Source organism: Ptychodera flava, chromosome 3 (genome assembly GCF_041260155.1).
Source record: "Ptychodera flava strain L36383 chromosome 3, AS_Pfla_20210202, whole genome shotgun sequence".
Taxonomy (NCBI): domain Eukaryota; kingdom Metazoa; phylum Hemichordata; class Enteropneusta; family Ptychoderidae; genus Ptychodera; species Ptychodera flava.
In genome coordinates this window covers 45,452,292-45,471,469 of record NC_091930.1, presented here as the reverse complement: position 1 = coordinate 45,471,469, position 19,178 = coordinate 45,452,292, and the positions used below count along the sequence as shown (strand labels likewise).

The following is a 19,178-nucleotide window of genomic DNA, read 5'->3' as shown; positions in this document are numbered from 1 at the left end:
TCAATGTCTTTATTTCACTGACAGCCATATATTCATTTCTCAGCATATCTATAGGAGACAAATACATTTCAATCGACGGTGAAAAAATAAGAAAAGATCATGTTCATTAGCATATGATCATGTTCATTAGCAGTGATCCATTGTCTTCAACCCGGCCCGGGGTGGACAGGCAAAGAGTACTACGGAGTTCAAGTTTTCAGCATGGCTCTCATGAGAAGTCTTACTATGTTGGTAATGTGATCATAAACGAATTGTTGTGCTTTATAGTTAACAAAATGGACACATTGCCTTTCGATGTGGTTGTCAAAATATGTGTAGACGCGTTCAGCGACCAAGACATTCGAATATGCTAAAAATCTGTTGTTTGACATTTGTGGACAGTGCGGTTCCCAACTGTTTAAGCGTCGAAAGGGGCCAAATAAATCACAGTCGAATTTTCAAGACATTTTAACTCTCTTACATGAGATGGAAGTAGATGAGATCCCGTGTTTTGTAGCGGAGGATCTAACGAAGTTGCCGCCAGTCAATTTCAATCACATCGATGTGTCGTCTTTATTGTCACAAATGAATCAGATGAAATATGACATTGATACTCTCAACTCGGTGTTGACAATATGTCAAAACTTTATTTGACCACCTCTGATGATATTCGACAAATCAAAGATCGAATATTGGATGTTCCTCAGAACTCCAAGGTAGGAGCACGTCTGCAAATATCCGACATCGACCATACGCACGTTGAAGCGAAATCGCCCATTGTTGATTCAGTCAAAGTGCTTGACTTGACCAGACATCTGTTAACAGTGCTTCGGTGAATGAAGGTGATAATGAAGATGCTGAATTGGAACAGAATGCGGACAGGACAGTTGTATGTAGTCAGAATGCTACGGCTGACAAGAACGATATGCCAGATACAACTGAAAATGGTTTTACCACAGTTACATACAGGCGGAGACATAAAAGCTATGCCGATGTGGTTGCCAATGGGCAGTTCAAGAATCCGGTGTCGTCCAATGACCGTGATACTAGAGCTCCCGCCTCATCGAACAAGGGACTGATTCAACCCGCAAAGTTAACTCGAAATAAATTTATACTTGGAAAAAGAAAGCACACTGGACTTCAACAAGCAACGTCACAAAGTAACGCGTCTTCGTGAGTCGACTGAAGCCAGAGACGAACACTGAACACCTTGTGCGGTATATCAAGGAAACTATGCGTATTGACATCAGTGATTGTGAAAAACTTCCAACCAAATATGACACATATGCTTCGTTTTGTGTCGCCGTAAAATCTGAAAACTTTGCGTCCTTGATGTCCCCCGATGTATGGCCGGAAGGTGTCCTTATTCGGAAATTTTACCAACCTCGTAAATCCTAGATGGAGAATATTCGGATCGTTTCGTATAACTGTCGCTCTATCAAGAATTCACTTGAAACTGTTAGAGAAGTGTGCGATACTCATGACATTTGTTTATTACAAGAGCATTGGCTGACTAAAGATGACATTTCGTTTTTATCTCGTATTCATAAAGAGTTTGACTACTATGGGGAGTCCCCTGTTGATACAGGTGAAAATATTTTGATCGGTCGTCCGTTTGGAGGGGTTGCCATTTTATGGCGTAAATCTATTGGTCACATGATAACAGTACGTTCGTTCAATGATAATAGAATCATTGGAATTGAGGTAGCCAATGACAATTGTAAAATGTTAATACTCTGTGTTTACATGCCTACTTGTAATAGGGAAAATCATGATGATTTCACTGAATATTTAGCAAAGGTTCATTCTATTGCTCAGTCTAGCAACTGTTACAGTACAATGATAATTGAGACTGAATTCAGATCACAACTCCCTCTTTGGTAAATCATTGCTGAGCTTTTGTAACGAATACAACTATTTTGTGTCAGATAATGTCTTACTGCCAGAAATTCTTTCACATATGTTAGTGACGTGCATGGCACAACATCCTGGCTAGATCATTGTATTTCTTCATACACAGCTCATCAATGTATTGAGTCTGTAGAAATTTTGTATGATGTAATCGTTTCTGACCATTTTCCACTTAGTATTAAGTGTGACATTGGTACCATACCTTCATGTGAAAGTAATGACTCGGTTAAGAATGATACAGAGGTACGCTTAAACTGGTCCAAGGTTAGTACTAATCAACGCAATGAGTATTATGTGAATTCAGATAGGCTTCTTTCTGAAGTTGATATTCCAATGGAAGCATTATGTTGTAAAGATATTCATTGTAATAATTCCAATCATGTTGATTGTATCTTGAAGTTTTATGACAATATTATTGATAGTTTATATGTTGCTGGCACTAAATTACACCATCCACAAAAAGTACGAATTCTAATATTCCAGGGTGAATGACAATGTGAGACAGATTCATTCTATTGCACGTGATTCGTTTAAGCTCTGGCGTGATTCTGGTAAACCCAGGACAGGTCCATTGTATGACCTTAAACGCCGCACGCATGCGCAGTTTAAGTATGCTCTGCGTCTGTGTCGCCGTAATGAGGACAGATGAAAGCCGATGCTTTGGCGAAAATCTGTCTTCTAGCAATAATGACAAATTTTGGAAGTCTGTTAACAATACTAAAAATTTGAGTAGGCCAAATAATGTAATGGATGTACAGGTGATGCAAATATTGTTGAGATGTGGCGTAACCATTATCATGATATTTATAATTCTGTAAACAATAATAGGGATCAGGAATTTGTTTTAGATGCTATGAACAGTTGTTCACTGCAAGACAATTTCACTGTATTACCAGGTGACATAAGTGATGCAATTAGTAAGCTACAGACTGGAAAAACGTCTGGTTCAGATTATCTTGCCGCTGAGCACTTTATATTTGCCAGTCAGAAAGTTTCTGTTTTGCTAAGTATGTGCTTAACAGCTATGCTTGTCCATGTAGTTTGCCCTAGACGACTTTCTAACACTATCCTTGCTCCAATTATCAAAGACAAAAATAGTGATATTACAGATAAAAACAATTATCGTCCTGTTGCACTTTCCACTATTGCTTCTAAAATAATTGAACTTGTTTTATTGCGTCACATTGATTCTTATCTGGGAACGACTGATAACCAATTTGGTTTTAAGTCAGGACATTCCACTGATATGTGCGTCTTTATTTTGAAGGAAATTATCAATTATTATAGACAACATGGTAGTAATGTATTTATTACATTTATGGACGCCTCTAAGGCTTTTGACAGAGTTCTGTGACAGAGTGAACCATTGGACGCTTTTCAAGAAATTAATTCAACGTAAAATTCCCATTTACCTTGTCAGATTTCTTGTTAAATGGTATCGAACTCAAATTATTATTATTCGTTGGGGTACATGTTTATCTGAGGGTTTTACTGTCACTAACGGTGTAAAGCAAGGTGGTATTTTATCACCAAAGCTCTTTAATATCTATATTGATAATTTGAGTGTTCTCTTATCAAACTTTAATACTTTTTGTAATATTGGTGGCATTTTTGTTAATCACTTAATGTACGCGGATGATATCTGCTTGATTAGTCCTTCTGTCAAAGGTACACAAAAGTTAATAGATCTCTGTACTCATTATAGTGATATTCATGACATCATTTTCAACAGTAAAAAAAACTAACTGTATGTGCGTGTTTGCGAATCACAGTAAGATTCGGCGCATTCCATGTGTGTATCTGAACGGGGTTAAATTAACCTTTGTTGTTAAGAAAAAACATCTAGGGTTCGTGTTACTGACCATTTCAGAGATGATGATGACATTGAGCGGCAAACGAGATATTTTTACGTAGTAGCGAATATGCTAATGAGAAAATTCCACATGTGTACTTTTCATGTTAAATGCATTCTATTTAAAGCGTATTGTTATCAGTTGTATGGGGGACCAATATGGAATAGCTATTATGCAAATGTCTTGAGAAAATTGAAAGTTGCTTACAATAATGCAGCACGACTGTTATTGGGTTATGAGAAACGGAGCAGCGCGAGTCTAATGTTTGTATCTAACAGAATAAGCAACTTTGATGCTCTTCTGAGAAATCAGATAAACAGCCTGAGACAAAGACTTTTGAAAAGTAGCAATGCAATTGTACGAAAAGTATGTAAATCATTGTATTTCAACTCAGAGATGGTAAAGCACTGGAATAAGTTACTCTATGTTTAAATGCCTGTTTAAAAAGAAACCCTTGGATTATGTATGTAGATATAATCAATTTTTCTATCTTTTCAACCATAATTTAATTTTGTAACTGAATTTTCATACTAAAGCCTTATTTGACTATTATATGGACGCTCAAGTCCGAAATAAAGATATAATAATAATAATAATTAGCTATGAATATTAATGTATATTTGGAGCACAACTTTGCGGCAAGCGTAGCTGCTAGGATTTTACAGGACGAATAATTACTGTACAGTCGCAGGTTAATTTAACGAGCATGCTATTTGCAGACCTGTTCAACCGTGAGTAAAGGGGCAAACGGGATAAAAGAGCGACGCTTATTATTCAAGATGCCTTCTACAACGCAACACTGGGTGAGAGCTACATACAATTAGCCTTTTGGCTTTTTTTCGTTTAAACGTCACAAAAAACCACGGTTGTCGTCATCGTAAATAAATGAACGATCGATTACAACCTTTTATGTTTTGATTCCGATACGCTTTTGTCCATTATATTCAAAAAGTTTGACGAGAATCCATCGTCCGTGCACTTCAAAAAGGCCTATAATCACATGGCTGTGCAAAGCACAGCGTGTATCTCCAGGCTTTTGTTTAACCCTTATCCATGATGTTTCTAAAAATAGATCCAAACGGCCACAGTAGTAGTTGCAATGTCTATGCTATGATCATTCGACGCAGTGTATAAGAAAGTATTTATACAAATTAAATAATTTTAGCATATTTCTTTCCTTGGACCATTGAAGCACAGTGATGTCATGTGACTGCAATTACCACTTGTTGCATTGCATTGGCTGTCGCATAGCTCTCTCCCTGTATTTAGGTACGAACACTCTATCGACCGTTCCCTCGACATCAAAATGATAAGAAAACGAAAGTCCACGCCGAACTGAATGAAAACAATACAAGCCCATCTCGAAATGGCAAACAAACCTCAATTTGGAGTTTCTGTGTGTTTTCAAAACAAGGTTCGTCGACATAGAAATAGCTGACGTACAAGTTATACTGTACATCCCATCTTATTATATTTTTTTGTTCGTGGTCACGTTAAATTTGCTTATGTGATAGTCTCGTTATGACAGAAATGTAATTTTAAAGCTTTCAAAATAAAGCTTTTATCCTCCACCAATTTTCCATGCATAATTAAAGCCACACCGTTTGTCAATCTGTTGGTTAAAACACTTTGATTTAAGACGCTGCAAGCAAACCAATACAGTCGCACACAACAACTACATATAATATATTATACAGGGGTTTGAAGCCCCAGCAGTTTTGTCATAGGTATGAGGCCTTAGGCGCCGTAAAATAACATTAAACTATGTGGTGAAAATGCATTTCTGAGTCAGTAAGCAAATGCTTTTTTAAACTTTCAGTCATCAATTTAAGCCAGAAAAGATCCCTTTAGTTAACGGAGAGCGTCTCGCTTTCCCTATATAGCACCTTGATATTCAGCCTCCATGGACGAGGGTCAGTGACGTGTTTCATCGACTCCTCGGGGTCCTCTTCGGTCATCATAAATAAAAAGAAAACAAATTACTGTAGTCACACTGGTGGTATATCTTGTTGCAATTGTATTATAATGAAATATTCATTTCGAGATTGAGCTTGTGATACTTTCAAACTCGATTTCTGTATGTTATTAGTCCCGAAGGACACCATCCGGGCGACTTATAGGTTTGGTTATGTCCGTGCGTGCGTGCGTCCGTTCACGCAAATATCTCAGAGATGCGAAGAGCGATTTCTTTCAAACTTGGTACAAGGATTATTATCTATGTCATACATACGCATGTCGATTTGTTTTGTGATCCGATTCAATATGGCCGTGTGGCGGCCATTTTGTTTTCTGTATTTGATGTCGGTGCGTATGTTCACACGTTAATTTCTCAGTGATGCTTGGAGCGATTCCTTCCAAACTTGTACTCAACGATGCCGGGCGCGATTGCATTGAAAGCTTGTACTTGTTAATCCCTATGTCATATATATGCACGCAATTATTTGAAATGATTCGATCAAAAAAGGCTGTGTGACTGCAGTTTTCTTTCCTGTATTTGATATTCATCCACAGGATTGCCAGTAATAATCCACAGGGGTTCAAGGATGGTATTAATATTAATGCTGGTCCATGCATAGGGCTCATGAATGCAGAGACAAGCCGGTGCCAATTCTTTTTAAACTTGGTACAAGGATACTACACTATGGCATACATATGCAGGATCATTTATATTGATTTGGCATGCATAATCAGTGCTAATTTGCATAATTTGGGATCAGAGCGCTGTTTCTGGTACGACTATGCGAAATTTGATGAAACTTTGTGAAGATGTTTTTCACACAGAGTACTAAAATCAGTCAATGAAATATCAGTATTGCATCAGTTAATTGCCAATTTGCATTTTGATGAGTTTTTGTTATTAGGGTGATATCTATAAATACTGCAACAGATTTAACGAAACAAATTTTACAAATCTTCAGCACACAGTCCTACAATAGTGTACACAGACACTTAGCAGTATCATGTTCATTGCATATTTCATTACTTTTCCTGATTAGTGGGCTATCTCCAGAAATACTGCTTTAAGTTGTATGAAACGTGGTGCAGATGTAGATCTGTCAGTATTATAATACTATGTGAACACATTAAGGAGTATCATGTCAAGTAATTGCTAATTTACACATTTGATGAACTTTCATAATTATTGTGATATGTCATGTAATGCTGCATCACATTTTATGAAACATGGTACAGATTTTGTTCTTCCAGTAGTCTAATGGCGTGCAAAGATATATAGCAGTTTCTTATCAATTAACTGCTTATTTTCATATTAATGAATTTTCGTAATTAGGATGATATGTTAAGAAAAAGTTCAACAAATTTCATGAAACTTGGTACGGATGTTGAACTCAAATTGCTGACACAGTGAATAAAGACATTTATCTGTGTCATGTTAATAAAATTTTAATTCGCATATGAAATGAACTTTCTTGATTATAGTGATATGTCCAGATGTGCTGCATCAAATTTGATGAAATATGGTACAGATGTTGACCTTTGAGTACTGTAATACTGTGTGAAGACAAGAAGAAGTATCATGTCAATTAATTGCTAATTTGCATATTTGATGAACTTGTGAGCACAACATCTGTACCAAGTTACATGATTTCATGTAACTTGGTACAGATGTTGTGCTCTCATTGCTTTAAGAGTGAATAATGACGTTTATCAGTCCCATGTTGATAAATTTCAATATGCGTCATTAATGAACTTTCCTGATTTGAGTGATATGTCCAGAAATACTACATCAAATTTGATGAAACATGGTATAGATGTTGATCTCACAGTGCTGTAATACAATTCAGTGACGCTTAGCAGTGTCATTTAAATTAATTGCTACTTTGCATACATAATGAATTTTTGTTTTTAGGGTGTATACCCAGAAGCACTGCATCAAGTTGTATGAAATGTGATACAGGTGATAATCTGTCAGTGTTATAATTGAATGAAAAATGATTTGCAACATCCTGTCGATTAATTACTACTTGAATCATTTTTGTAATTAGGGTGGCAGCCCAGATTGGTTTTACATTTTCACCACCATGGAGCTCATTCTCGGCCATTAAGCCTCATCTGTATTGCAGTATTTGTAATCACAGACCTAGTTAATGAACAGGACTCTATCCTCACTCTCCAAAAAACCTGTAATCAAATGACCAATTAACAAGTGTGGACTGTGTCATCAACGATGACTTTTTACTCATGGTTCTTTACATTTACTGTAAAACTCTCACTACTACGGTGTCAAGCCAAAGCACGTTCGTACTTATTGAAATTTAAAATATCACATTTATTTGATTCAAGTCCTCAAAAATAGACAGTGATCTAAATGTACATCTCGTGTCCACATCCGTCTAAGCAAGTTTTACCTGTCCTGTAAAGTCATAGCGAGTCTGCGTATGTATGACAGCATCGTGAGTTTTCCAGTCTGGTTTATTGTTATATCGGAAAAGGGTTGAACCCTTAGGCTCTTGCAGAACATGATATGAATTGAGAGTGACAGTGTTTAACTATCATTTTTTTAAATTTTTCTTAAACCCCGTTGCGGGGTATAAAAGACCCCTAACTCATCGAAAATTCATAATGGCGCTTGAGTGACAACTGGCAACAGCAAGGTAGACCGCTCCGTGAAAATCAGCCGAAGCGATTCTCAAACAAACATTATTGGCATACCATAAACATAGACTGTTTCATAAACACGTAGGCCATACAGGTATCCGCAAAGTTTCACAAAGCCTTTTAAAATTACGACGATTAGGGGAAAATCGCTTTCCTAACAAAGGAAATGGCCCCAAGGGAACAGTCGTTCCGCGATTCAAACAATTGTCAATCATTCAGTGACGCGCAGAGGTGTAAACTGGTCAAACATTTGCTGTGCATACGAGAATAATTACGATGTAAACAAACCATGTGTACGCTTAGAGTTACATGTATATTGGCGTGCACACAGGATGAAAACTTCGTGGTTGTCATAAACTATTTTACTAACAAGCGTTTATGATGCAATGACATCGCGAAAGTGAGCCATTTTCGGTCGTGACTTAGCAAGAGATGAGTCAGTACCGGTACGATGTATCCTTACGAAAAGTGCGTACACTGTATTTTACAGAACTGCAGGCAGAGTCCATAGTTTACAATGACATCGAAAACAACTAAATATTAAAGCATGGCGGTAGCCTCCATGATCAATTTGATTACAGTCAGTCAAAGAGAGCCACTTTTTTAAACAGCCCCCCCCCCCCCCAAATCTACGGCCGAAAGTACCGGTACGCTACAGTCGCTTTTGATATAAATGCTAGCCCTGAAAACGGCCGTATGGTTTGTACATGTACACGTGTTCTCACACATGGCAATGACATGTCGTGTTCGGAGGGTTGGTAAGGTTTTGACATACCGGTTGCCCCAGTAACGTTTGGACTTCTGTTATGAGAATTACACAAAGCTTGTAAAGACATGAAAACAGTACTAGTATTGTCAATGTCAGTTCAAGGTGAGCAAGTGAGCCTCGACGCGTCATCACCCGATCTTCTTTGAAAGGCTATTGATACGTGTTCCCGAGATCGGCTCATTGAGTTGGCACTACATCGTATGATTTCGACAAAGGTTGGATTTTAATTTCTTCAATAACGAAGATATCTATGAACCCAGTCCGTGGTTCATCCCATTGCTCCGAAAATAAACATAACTCGTGATTAGTTGTCCGGGGTCACCCTCAAAGCAACGAACGATTGGTCATGACGTCGCGTCGTTCACCTATTTTCTACCATTTTCCTGACCGTGTTTCTCAGTCAATGTTTAGATCGGTAATTCGTGATTTCAACATACGAAATTGCCAGCTTCGGATTATTTTTAATGTTTATGTTTATTACTTTCTTGATGATTATTTCCACTACGTACGGCGCCATTTCCGTATGTAGATATGGCGGTCAGTAGCTGAATCATTCTCGAACGATGACATGACCCCGAAACTTCAGTAAATCAACTCAGCACGCTCCTGTTTTTATGAAATTGATATTTTTTCCTTCTTTCTTTTTTCTTTCGCGTATTGCGAAGGCTGTACCTAAGCTTATAGTCAGAGCGTGAGTTGAGAGCAAACAGATTACGCAGATAATGCGAACGATAGCACCGTTAACAGACTCATTATGCATCAGCCATGCCCTAAAACGCCCACCCAAACTTGGCATTAATCCGGATCCCGGTCCATTTCGCCCCGGGCTTTAAGAAAGTTATCAGGATATCCTCCATTAGAGTACAGGGGCACAATAGTGGCAACTGAAATATAAGAAAGAATAAATAATACTGCTATCAAACCTTATTTTCTCTACGAGCCTTTTTCCATGTTCTCTTCTTCTTCCGTTGCCAAATGTGTGCCCCTGTGACCAGAGGCGGGGACAACAGTGCAATGTAGTGAAGCGCCACATCGCTAAGGGAACAAATTAATGCGTGCTCCTATTGTAGCTCCCTAAGCCGGTCACTGATCAGCAGTGAGTAATGTTTACGCAGTTCAGTTTGCCATATAACATGGTCATAGCTGCCTATCAGGCTAACATTTATTTGATTCCTTCAGTACCGAAGCAGTCATAGTGATTTCTTACACATTTGTACAGACACTGTGATGTGAATATTTAACAGACTGTCAATTAGCATATGAAACAGTTACTGCACGCTCGTGGCTACCTCTGCGGCTTTTGTACTTTTTTACATAAACGATGACTTTGTAACTAACATACGTTAAAAAAAACTTTGAGAGCTATGACGGTTGTTGAGGTCAAGCGGTCATCAGGCGATGCACATCATATCTTTCTCTTTCTCTTTCACCTTAGGTTGGGCTGACGTTGGTTTTAATAATCCTTACATCATCACTCCAACTATCGATAAACTTGCCAGAGAGGGAGTCATTCTAAATCAATCATACGTGGCACAATCTTGTGGTCCGTAAGTACTGCCAAGTTCTTTCCTAAGCACACGGTTCACTCTTACGATACCATGCGAACTAGTAGTTTCTGTATAATAAACTTGGAGTTCGTTTGTCATAGAGGATTTGGGTCTCAATATTTGTGTTTTTTCGTTGAGTAAAGCATCCTATTATATCAAGTAGTTCTTGAAAAGCAGAATATTGTTAAATTTGACCAGCCACCGTTTTCCTTGTCATATAAAGTGCCTTCACCAATCTAAGCAGAGCACTGATGTAGCTTTAGCTTTCGTATTCCTAGCCCTGCGTACGACCTCTTGCCGACCGTATCATGCATGAACGTGTCTAATGACCAGCCACTTGACCCTTGACCATGAATCGCTGTTTAAGTATCGGTTTGGGACGTCACGAGAGCAAATACTTTTGCAGTCTATGAGCAATTGAGTTATTCGGGTAGGCATAGAGCGGAATCGACTTGATTTCGGCCTAAAATAGTTAGAGAAGGTAGTTTTTCGTGCACGGTCCACATCGGAACGTCGGTCGCCGTATTTTCCTATGAGAGTCAGCAGTAGGGCTGTGGTTGGAGGCCATAAAATGCCAGGATGTACGCAGCATGTACGCAGACCTATCATATTCCGTATGTATTGATCCAGAGGAGACAAAATCGCAAGTTTTTTTAAAGATTGTTGCATCACTTTAACAGGCAGGGAGGGAGTTGATATCAATTATAAAGAAGGTACTGTCTAACTTTATCACCTGTATAACACATTTTAATCAACAATACCAATCGTGATCTTCTGACTTATTTTTCTGTAGTGAGAAATATGCTAATATTTCTTTTCAAAATTTGTCGAACATCGTTTCAGAAGTAGGGCAGCGTTGATGGCAGGATATTACCCCTATCGTCTTGGTTTTCAGGTAAGATGAATGTCAATATTATCAACAATTAATAATTTGAAATGAACAGAGAAGATTTATTCTGCGGACTGGTATTTCCAAGGTAATGTTTGCAGTAAAACACACCATATTGCTAATTCTGGGGAGGAGAAGATAATTGTACGAATTTTCAATTCTCGACTTGATCTTAGTCGTACATGGTCGACGGACATGACAAAGCATCTCCATATGCAATTTACAAAACAACCGTTATTAGTGCCTTTGTTCTTTACTCCAATGCAAAGAATTCAAGGACCATGCAATATATTGTACCCAAGATTCATTATTCAATTGTACATCCTGGTGCTGGTATCGTAAATCTTAAATCTCGTTAATATGATAGGAATAATATGGAATATATTATGCACAATGTATATTTTCTATTGTGTACACGTTGGTAGCAAATATTTTCTTACAGAAATCTCTGTCAATTAGATTTAAGAAACCTGATTTAGTATCGACTTTTTTTAAAGCCATACATGTTCGGAAAAAAATGTAAGCAGGTATTTGTCGCAGTATTTATTATCACGGATTGACATTTACTCAGCGTCTTTCAAACGTAATTTCGAAGAAAATATGAATAGTAAGAAATATTCTGTTTTAAGTCATTTTCGAAACTTATTGTATCCGTTAAATGTTCCTCCAAATGAGATGTAAAATAACATTGTATTGAATATGTATTTGAAAGAACAGAACATATTTTATTTATACGAGCTTCCCTTTAGGTTCGAGGACCAAGGAACAGAATGCCAAGTGGACTGCCATTAAGCAGAAAAATATTGCCACAAACTCTTAAACAGATGGGCTATTCAACCTATATGGTTGGAAAGTGAGTTACCAATTTCAATATTCATCCGATCCATTGATTTGTATGTATGTATGTATGTATGTATGTATGTATGTATGTATGTATGTATGTATGTATGTATGTATGTATGTATGTATGTATGTATGTATGTACTGATGCACCTAGTTAGGAATTTACTTATATGCGTGTCTTCTAAGTACTTTAGCCTCATACAATGACTAAGACCCTCTCACCGCCCCTCGGCTTCGTACCTTTGTCTTTAACCACATGGTGATGAGTTCTCAAGGATGTTTAGAACAAGCGAGGCTCAGCTAGCAAGCCGGCTAACGCGCAGCGAAACTCGACAGCTTTCTTTTGAGTCTATCTGCTCTTAGCTCAACAGCTTAGCTGTGAAAGGGCTGTGAGAGAGTGTAACAACGCCCTTGTGTACCTTTTGGTATAGAATGAGCCTATAAGACAGATATTTGGACACTGTGTTGATTTCAATGCATGTTTGGTCAACCGCTCATTTCCAATCTTATTAAGGTATGTAAAGTTTTCAAGTTACCTTCATGAAAACAAGATGGTGGAAGATTTTATTTCAAATATCGATTCATGTTAGTAAAACAGGCAATGAGTAAGGTTATTCTAAAATGAGGTGTTAATCTTGATTTGGTATGAGTATGGTTAAAAGATTCCCGCAGGGATGTTAGAAAAAAAAGTCTTTTAGCGTTGAGTCGCGTGCTACCTGTACTGTTAGTACAATGTGTTGTGTCATCCACAGGTGGCATTTAGGATTTTGCAAGGTAGAATACACCCCTACTCGCCGTGGATTCGAGAGATTTTATGGCTTCTACTTAGCTGGTGAAGATCATTACAATCACTCCAATAGTAAGCACTCACTAAGATTGTGTTTTTACAATTGTATAGGGTAACAGGTTGAAAGCCTGTGGGTTTACATTTACCGTTATGCTCTTTTGCGTTCCGTTACTTTTGATCTCATGGCAAGAACGACTGAGACAATCAATGCTCTGAGGCCAAGAGTACGTTTCATGTAGAAAAACAAACGTTGTGTCGGGGCAATTATCACACTTTAATTTAATGCATGTTTAACATACAAACAAGCCCTATAACGGTGCAGTAGCCATGACAGCTGTTCACACACAGATCTAGACGTGGCCAGATGTGACTATCAGAGCTAGGAATCACAGCTGGCTACGTCTATCAATGCATACGTTTATTTTATCCTCTACTATCACATTAACGGCACCCGAAAAGTCACAGGTTTGCTATTACATTCGATTGGTAACCCCGTACAATTAAGCTGGAAATATTTCCGGCAATGATGTGAAGTTTGTGTAGCCACAAACGATGACATCAAGATTGCCGTACACAAAACACAGACGCCTTGTAATGTCGTCACTGCCTGACTTCTAGTTTGTGCAGGGTGGAACACAGTTGGGGCCAGGAACTAGGTTTAGACGACAAAATTGTCCGAACGGACATGAACGGCCTTAATCTAGCGAAGTGCCGACACTTAGTCATATAAACCCAAATCCTGTCTCCAAATGCACTTCACACGGCACAAAATAAAGCCCAACAGTTTTTAGGGTAAGGGTTGTAAAAGCTGTATAACCACAAACTAATGATGTCAAAGATGTGTATACTTATGGAAATGAGGTCAAAGTTTACGTGGCGCGATAAATTATTTTTGAGGTCAGAGTTAGGAATGGGAGCTTGGAGACTTAGAGCAAAATGATTGAAAAGAAGGGTCCCAATTTTTGATACCTTCACTAAAACAATCAACCTTCAAGGTCCTTATTAAAGGCGAAACGTTAACCTTAAAAAGGTATACGAGGACATTCAACAACGAGGTCTAACAACAAAGTCAAAAGCTTTAACAAAAAAATTCTACAGCGAGAATAGCCATAAAAATAAATAAAACAGTAATGCGGAAACAGTTTATGAAACACGAAAATACATTTCAAACACAAACAAACACACAACCACAATACATAGAAGTTAAAATTTTACTTCCAAGTACAATCCACATATCAAAACAAAATATATCAATCAAGTAATCCTAAGAAATGGGTCGGAATATAAAAAAAACCGAATGCACTGACACTTACACTGACAGCATTTACAACAAAAACAGTGAAACAACAATCCAAGGAGAGCAAGTATCAAAACCGACTGAGGAAGCGACCGCACACTGGACTTGTAACTTCATTTTGTTGATCCTCACACCTTTGCCCACACCAACACCATGGACGGCATGTGGAGGCATGGCAAGCGACTCTTCAGATTTATTAGTAAGCTGTCTTTATAAGTTTATGTGGCGTGAATGTCATTTCTTCAACATATTCCAGTTCTTTATCCTTGAGTTAACAGACCTTTCATCGTCCAAACACTGGCAAAATACCATGAGGTGCAAAATGTTAAAGATGGTCTGACAACTATGACACACTAAAGATTTTTTTTTACCCAGGAGGTCGCTGATGTGTGACACTAGGAATGAACAAACCAGACGAACAAATGATTCCTTGCTAGTGACCATATATCGACCCTACATAACAAATTGACAGCCGATTTTTGCGCTTCTGAATTTCATTCACAACATAAATTGGTGGAATTTTCATAATATCATTTTTGTGACATCTCCCACGATTGTTGTTAACATTCTAATTTACAATAGCAATGGAATATTGCATTTAATATGTTTTCACCGGAAACTTTCATATAAGCTGTGTTATGACAAAAGAGAGCACATAAATTTGATATTGTAAAAACACTGTTGCAAACGACTAAAATCAACAATAAATATCAAAGACAAATTCATATTCACGATATGAAAACGTGCTCAAAACCACACTTTTGAGTAGTCGACATATAACACATGCTCGACAACCACACGTTTGAGTAACTGTGCATATGCGACAATTTATACGGAATTATACTGAACCAATGATGTACCTTCACAGCAAACACATCAATGAAAACAAAAATAAAGAAAACTAATAAAATAGAGAAAGACATAGCAAACCCACACAATAAGCACGTTAATGAAAAAAGAACAAAAATAAAATAAATAAATTACTAGATGGAAGGCCAAAAATTAAATTAAAAGAATCCAAAATGTCTAAAAGATTTTAAATCGATACAAAGGAAGAGTATAAACATTTCTTTGTGAAAAGCCATGACTGACTTAAGTGGTCTAATATCACGTTGTCATGAGTCGAGTATTATCATGTTGTGATGTGCATTTAACATATTGTTTAAAGCATTTCCAAAGTTGTCTTAGGAATTACCAATGTTGCCCTTGGCATTTACCATGTAGTGCTAGGCATTCATTATTTTATACTAGGCAGTTAGTATACTGCCCTAAGCACTCAATATGTTGTCCTAGGCATTTAATATGATGTCAAAGGCATTTACCAGGCTGTCATAAGCACTAAATATGTTGTCCTTCAAAGCAATCATTGATAAGATACAGAATTTCTTCTTCAGCACATTGCAATTAGAAATAACATCCATAAATGTGTTTGATTTGCTTCATAAGGAGGAAACAATAGTTATCGTATTTTCTTCCGCATAAAATACTGAATTACAAGAAAAAATCGATTTAAAGTTATCCAATTCTATGACGTCATATTTTTTCACTAAAACTTTATGCATTTTAGAAAGACCATATCTAAGCTTTCTAAAACTATAAGGTATATGGCATTTCAAGCCAGTTTACTTCATCAAGGAAAGAATGTTGTACCCCTACCCCTAGCTTTTGCACACCCCATACAGATACACGCAATTCAAAATTGACTCAGAGAAGTAGTGTATACTTAAATATCTAACGTTAACACTTTTTTTCTTGTTTAATATGTGGGAATGAATAATTCAAACACAAAAAGCTGTCAAAATTTTGCTTAATAACAAGTAAATCACAATTGTTACATGGTATTTTGGGTAAAAAATTTCAAAATTGTCAAAAAAATTCATTTTAAAGTCGTCCTATTCTATGTACACAAATTAATTTTGCTAAAGTTGGTGTTTCTCATAAAGAACAGAATCTCAGCTTTCCAAAAATGTATGGTTTGTGCTATTTCATGCTAGTTTACTCAATGTAGGGGAGGATATAGTACCCCCTACCCCTACCCATTTTTCGCCATTTTTTGCGGTACATGCAAATCAAAAACCAGCCCAGATAGGTAGTGCATCCCAAAATATCCAATGTTAACATCTTTTTTCTTGTTCAGCAGGTCCTAAAGAACAAAAAATACCCAAGTAGTAGGGATCTCGGGGGGGGGGTGCAGGGTGGGCCCCTCCATCCCACGGACTATAAATGCCTAGGGCAACATTTGTAATTCCTAGGATAACGCTGAAAATGCTTTAAACGATATGATGTTAAATGCGCATCACAATTTGTTAACATGCATGACATCATTATATGAGACCACTTAAGTCAGTCATAGCTTTCCATATAATTCCCTGCATAGAACTACCATTCCTGGTCAAAATGCCTGATATGCAACAATATATACACATATACTGATTCTGTATATGTGTCAAATTCGTTAAGTATACACGTATGTATACAGATAAAATGCAAAACTATAGTCTAAACTTCGTGTGCAAAGATGTGCATTACGTATACTCATGATCTGCGTAGATATACGCTACGCATATCAACGTGTTGGAATGTTCCACATACAAAGATATACGTTACGTATGCAATTAATATTGTGTTCCATATGCATGAATATACATAAATATACATAGTATATATCAAGCATTCAGTCCAGTGGCATCCCAACTTTATACGAACATTGCATCCTTCAAATGTTGAAAGTGGTAGATTCTAGCCAAAGTAGCGGTATGGCTTGTTTGGAACAAATTAGTAAAAGTTCTAAATAACACTTTCTCTCCCTATAATAAATAAACTGTTCCTTCCACATACATATCAGGATGGCTGAAGATAACATGTATACGGTAAAGCAATATTAAGAGGGAATGAAGTGAAAATCGTAAAAAAATCCCTAAGTTTCCACCCCTCCCCCCTCGTTTCTAACTTTAATCCTATAAACAAATTATCGCCCTTTTAGGAACGTAACCTTTAACCCCTTCCCATAAGTACAAATATCTCTGACCTATATCATAATGCGTTATAGTATCGAGACTAGCATTCCTGGAATGCTCAACAATTATATTTATTACATACCTTGTATATCGAAAATTGCGCGCTCCATAAGATTCAATTGTCACTTCTGTGCTACGTAGTCATAATTTGACTGAACGAGAACCAGAACCAGTTTCAACTTAATGCGGTGTTCCATCATGAAAATCGTTCTATTTTTTTCAACATATTTCATTTAATATGCAAATGAAGCATATCGTTGCCATTGTATGTAAGCGCAAACATGAGGAGTGAAAACCTTACAAGACAGATATGTAATAATAGCATTATATAGCAAACACTGGCAAGATAAAATGTGAGATGCAGACGCATGGCAAATGGTCACCTATCCTAGGGCACATGCCCAGTGTCTAGGCTATAACATATAGTATACATTTTCTGAATGATTATCTTCGCTGAACAGGTAATGGTCTGGACCTTCACGACGACTTAGATCCAGACTGGAGTCAAAACGGCATATACTCGTCGGTGAGTATTCAAATTTGCTCAACAAATATTTGTTTTGATCAAAGCAAGGCTTGCCTGAAATTACGTGAATGTTTTTGATTTGTATCATGGACGATAATTTTTATCACAGAACAATACAGTGCTCATAACATTTTCTGTATTTTTTTGTAAATAAAGTCGAAACAAAATGTATAATAATCTAATAAACATACATTAAAGCCACTATAGCAGCAAATGTGTAATAAACCGATCTCAAACTATCCTCAGTTTCCAAGAGTTTTCTTTGAATAAGACCCATTAAAGACTAAAAAAGTGTATAAAACTGTCATAAGTGTCGAAATTGGCACGTAATTTCAAACGTTTTAACATCATTAGGATTTCCTGCTATATTCAAAAACTAATCAAGTGACAGAAAATAAAGATTACAACAACAAAATATCAGCCATCGTGTGTTGTTCATTCAAGTAAATTTCATCGTGCTTGTTTCTTGGATGATCACGATGTGTATGTGCACGAAATAGTGCATTTTTTTACTTGTAGGTGAGGGCGCTTTTTATGAGTGCGGCATTCGTATATAATTTAACCTGACTGTGTTTAAACATGTAGGCATGGTCAAAATCAGCGAGCAGTGATACTTCTAAACACGTCATTTAATTGGCACATTTACATACAATAAAATAATGAAAATAATGCATGAAAAATGTGTCTCTATTCTGACTTTAAGATATTATTAATATAAAAGCATCAAAGTCGAAAAATGGCCATGAAGATCGCGGTGTTCCAGGTACTAGAAATGCGGTTTTGTCCATTTAAATTATATGTCAAAATTCTTTTCTTTACTAAGGAAATGTCACAAATTGCTCTGTTTTCCAATAAAGCATTCCACGCGCGGCTAACAATGCAATAACTTGAAAATTCAAGATAAAACATGTTCTGTGTTATCTCAATGAAAACACGAATTCAAAACGAAAAATTAGAAAAGCAATGCGCTGAAAAGGATTGTTTTAGATTTTGGCCTACACAACACACGTGAGAGAAATCCTTCCTCATTAATAAATCGCTGATGAAACCAATCACAGTAAAGTATGATATATTTCTGGTAGTCAGCTATCATTATTTGGCATAGTTAGACAGGTAATCAAACATTGAACTAAATGATCAATG

General features: G+C 37.0%; 1 protein-coding gene across 1 annotated transcript; it reads left to right on the top strand.

The window, feature by feature from the left end:
* The first annotated feature begins 201 nt into the window (after positions 1–201).
* On the top strand, positions 202–18,668 carry LOC139129343 (arylsulfatase B-like). Its single transcript, XM_070694977.1, has 8 exons — positions 202–231; positions 791–1,139; positions 10,565–10,676; positions 11,520–11,571; positions 12,315–12,418; positions 13,161–13,267; positions 17,971–18,035; positions 18,621–18,668. Exons 1-8 carry the CDS (start codon positions 202–204, stop codon positions 18,666–18,668), a joined length of 867 nt encoding a protein of 288 aa, XP_070551078.1.
* The last annotated feature ends 510 nt before the right edge of the window (positions 18,669–19,178 follow it).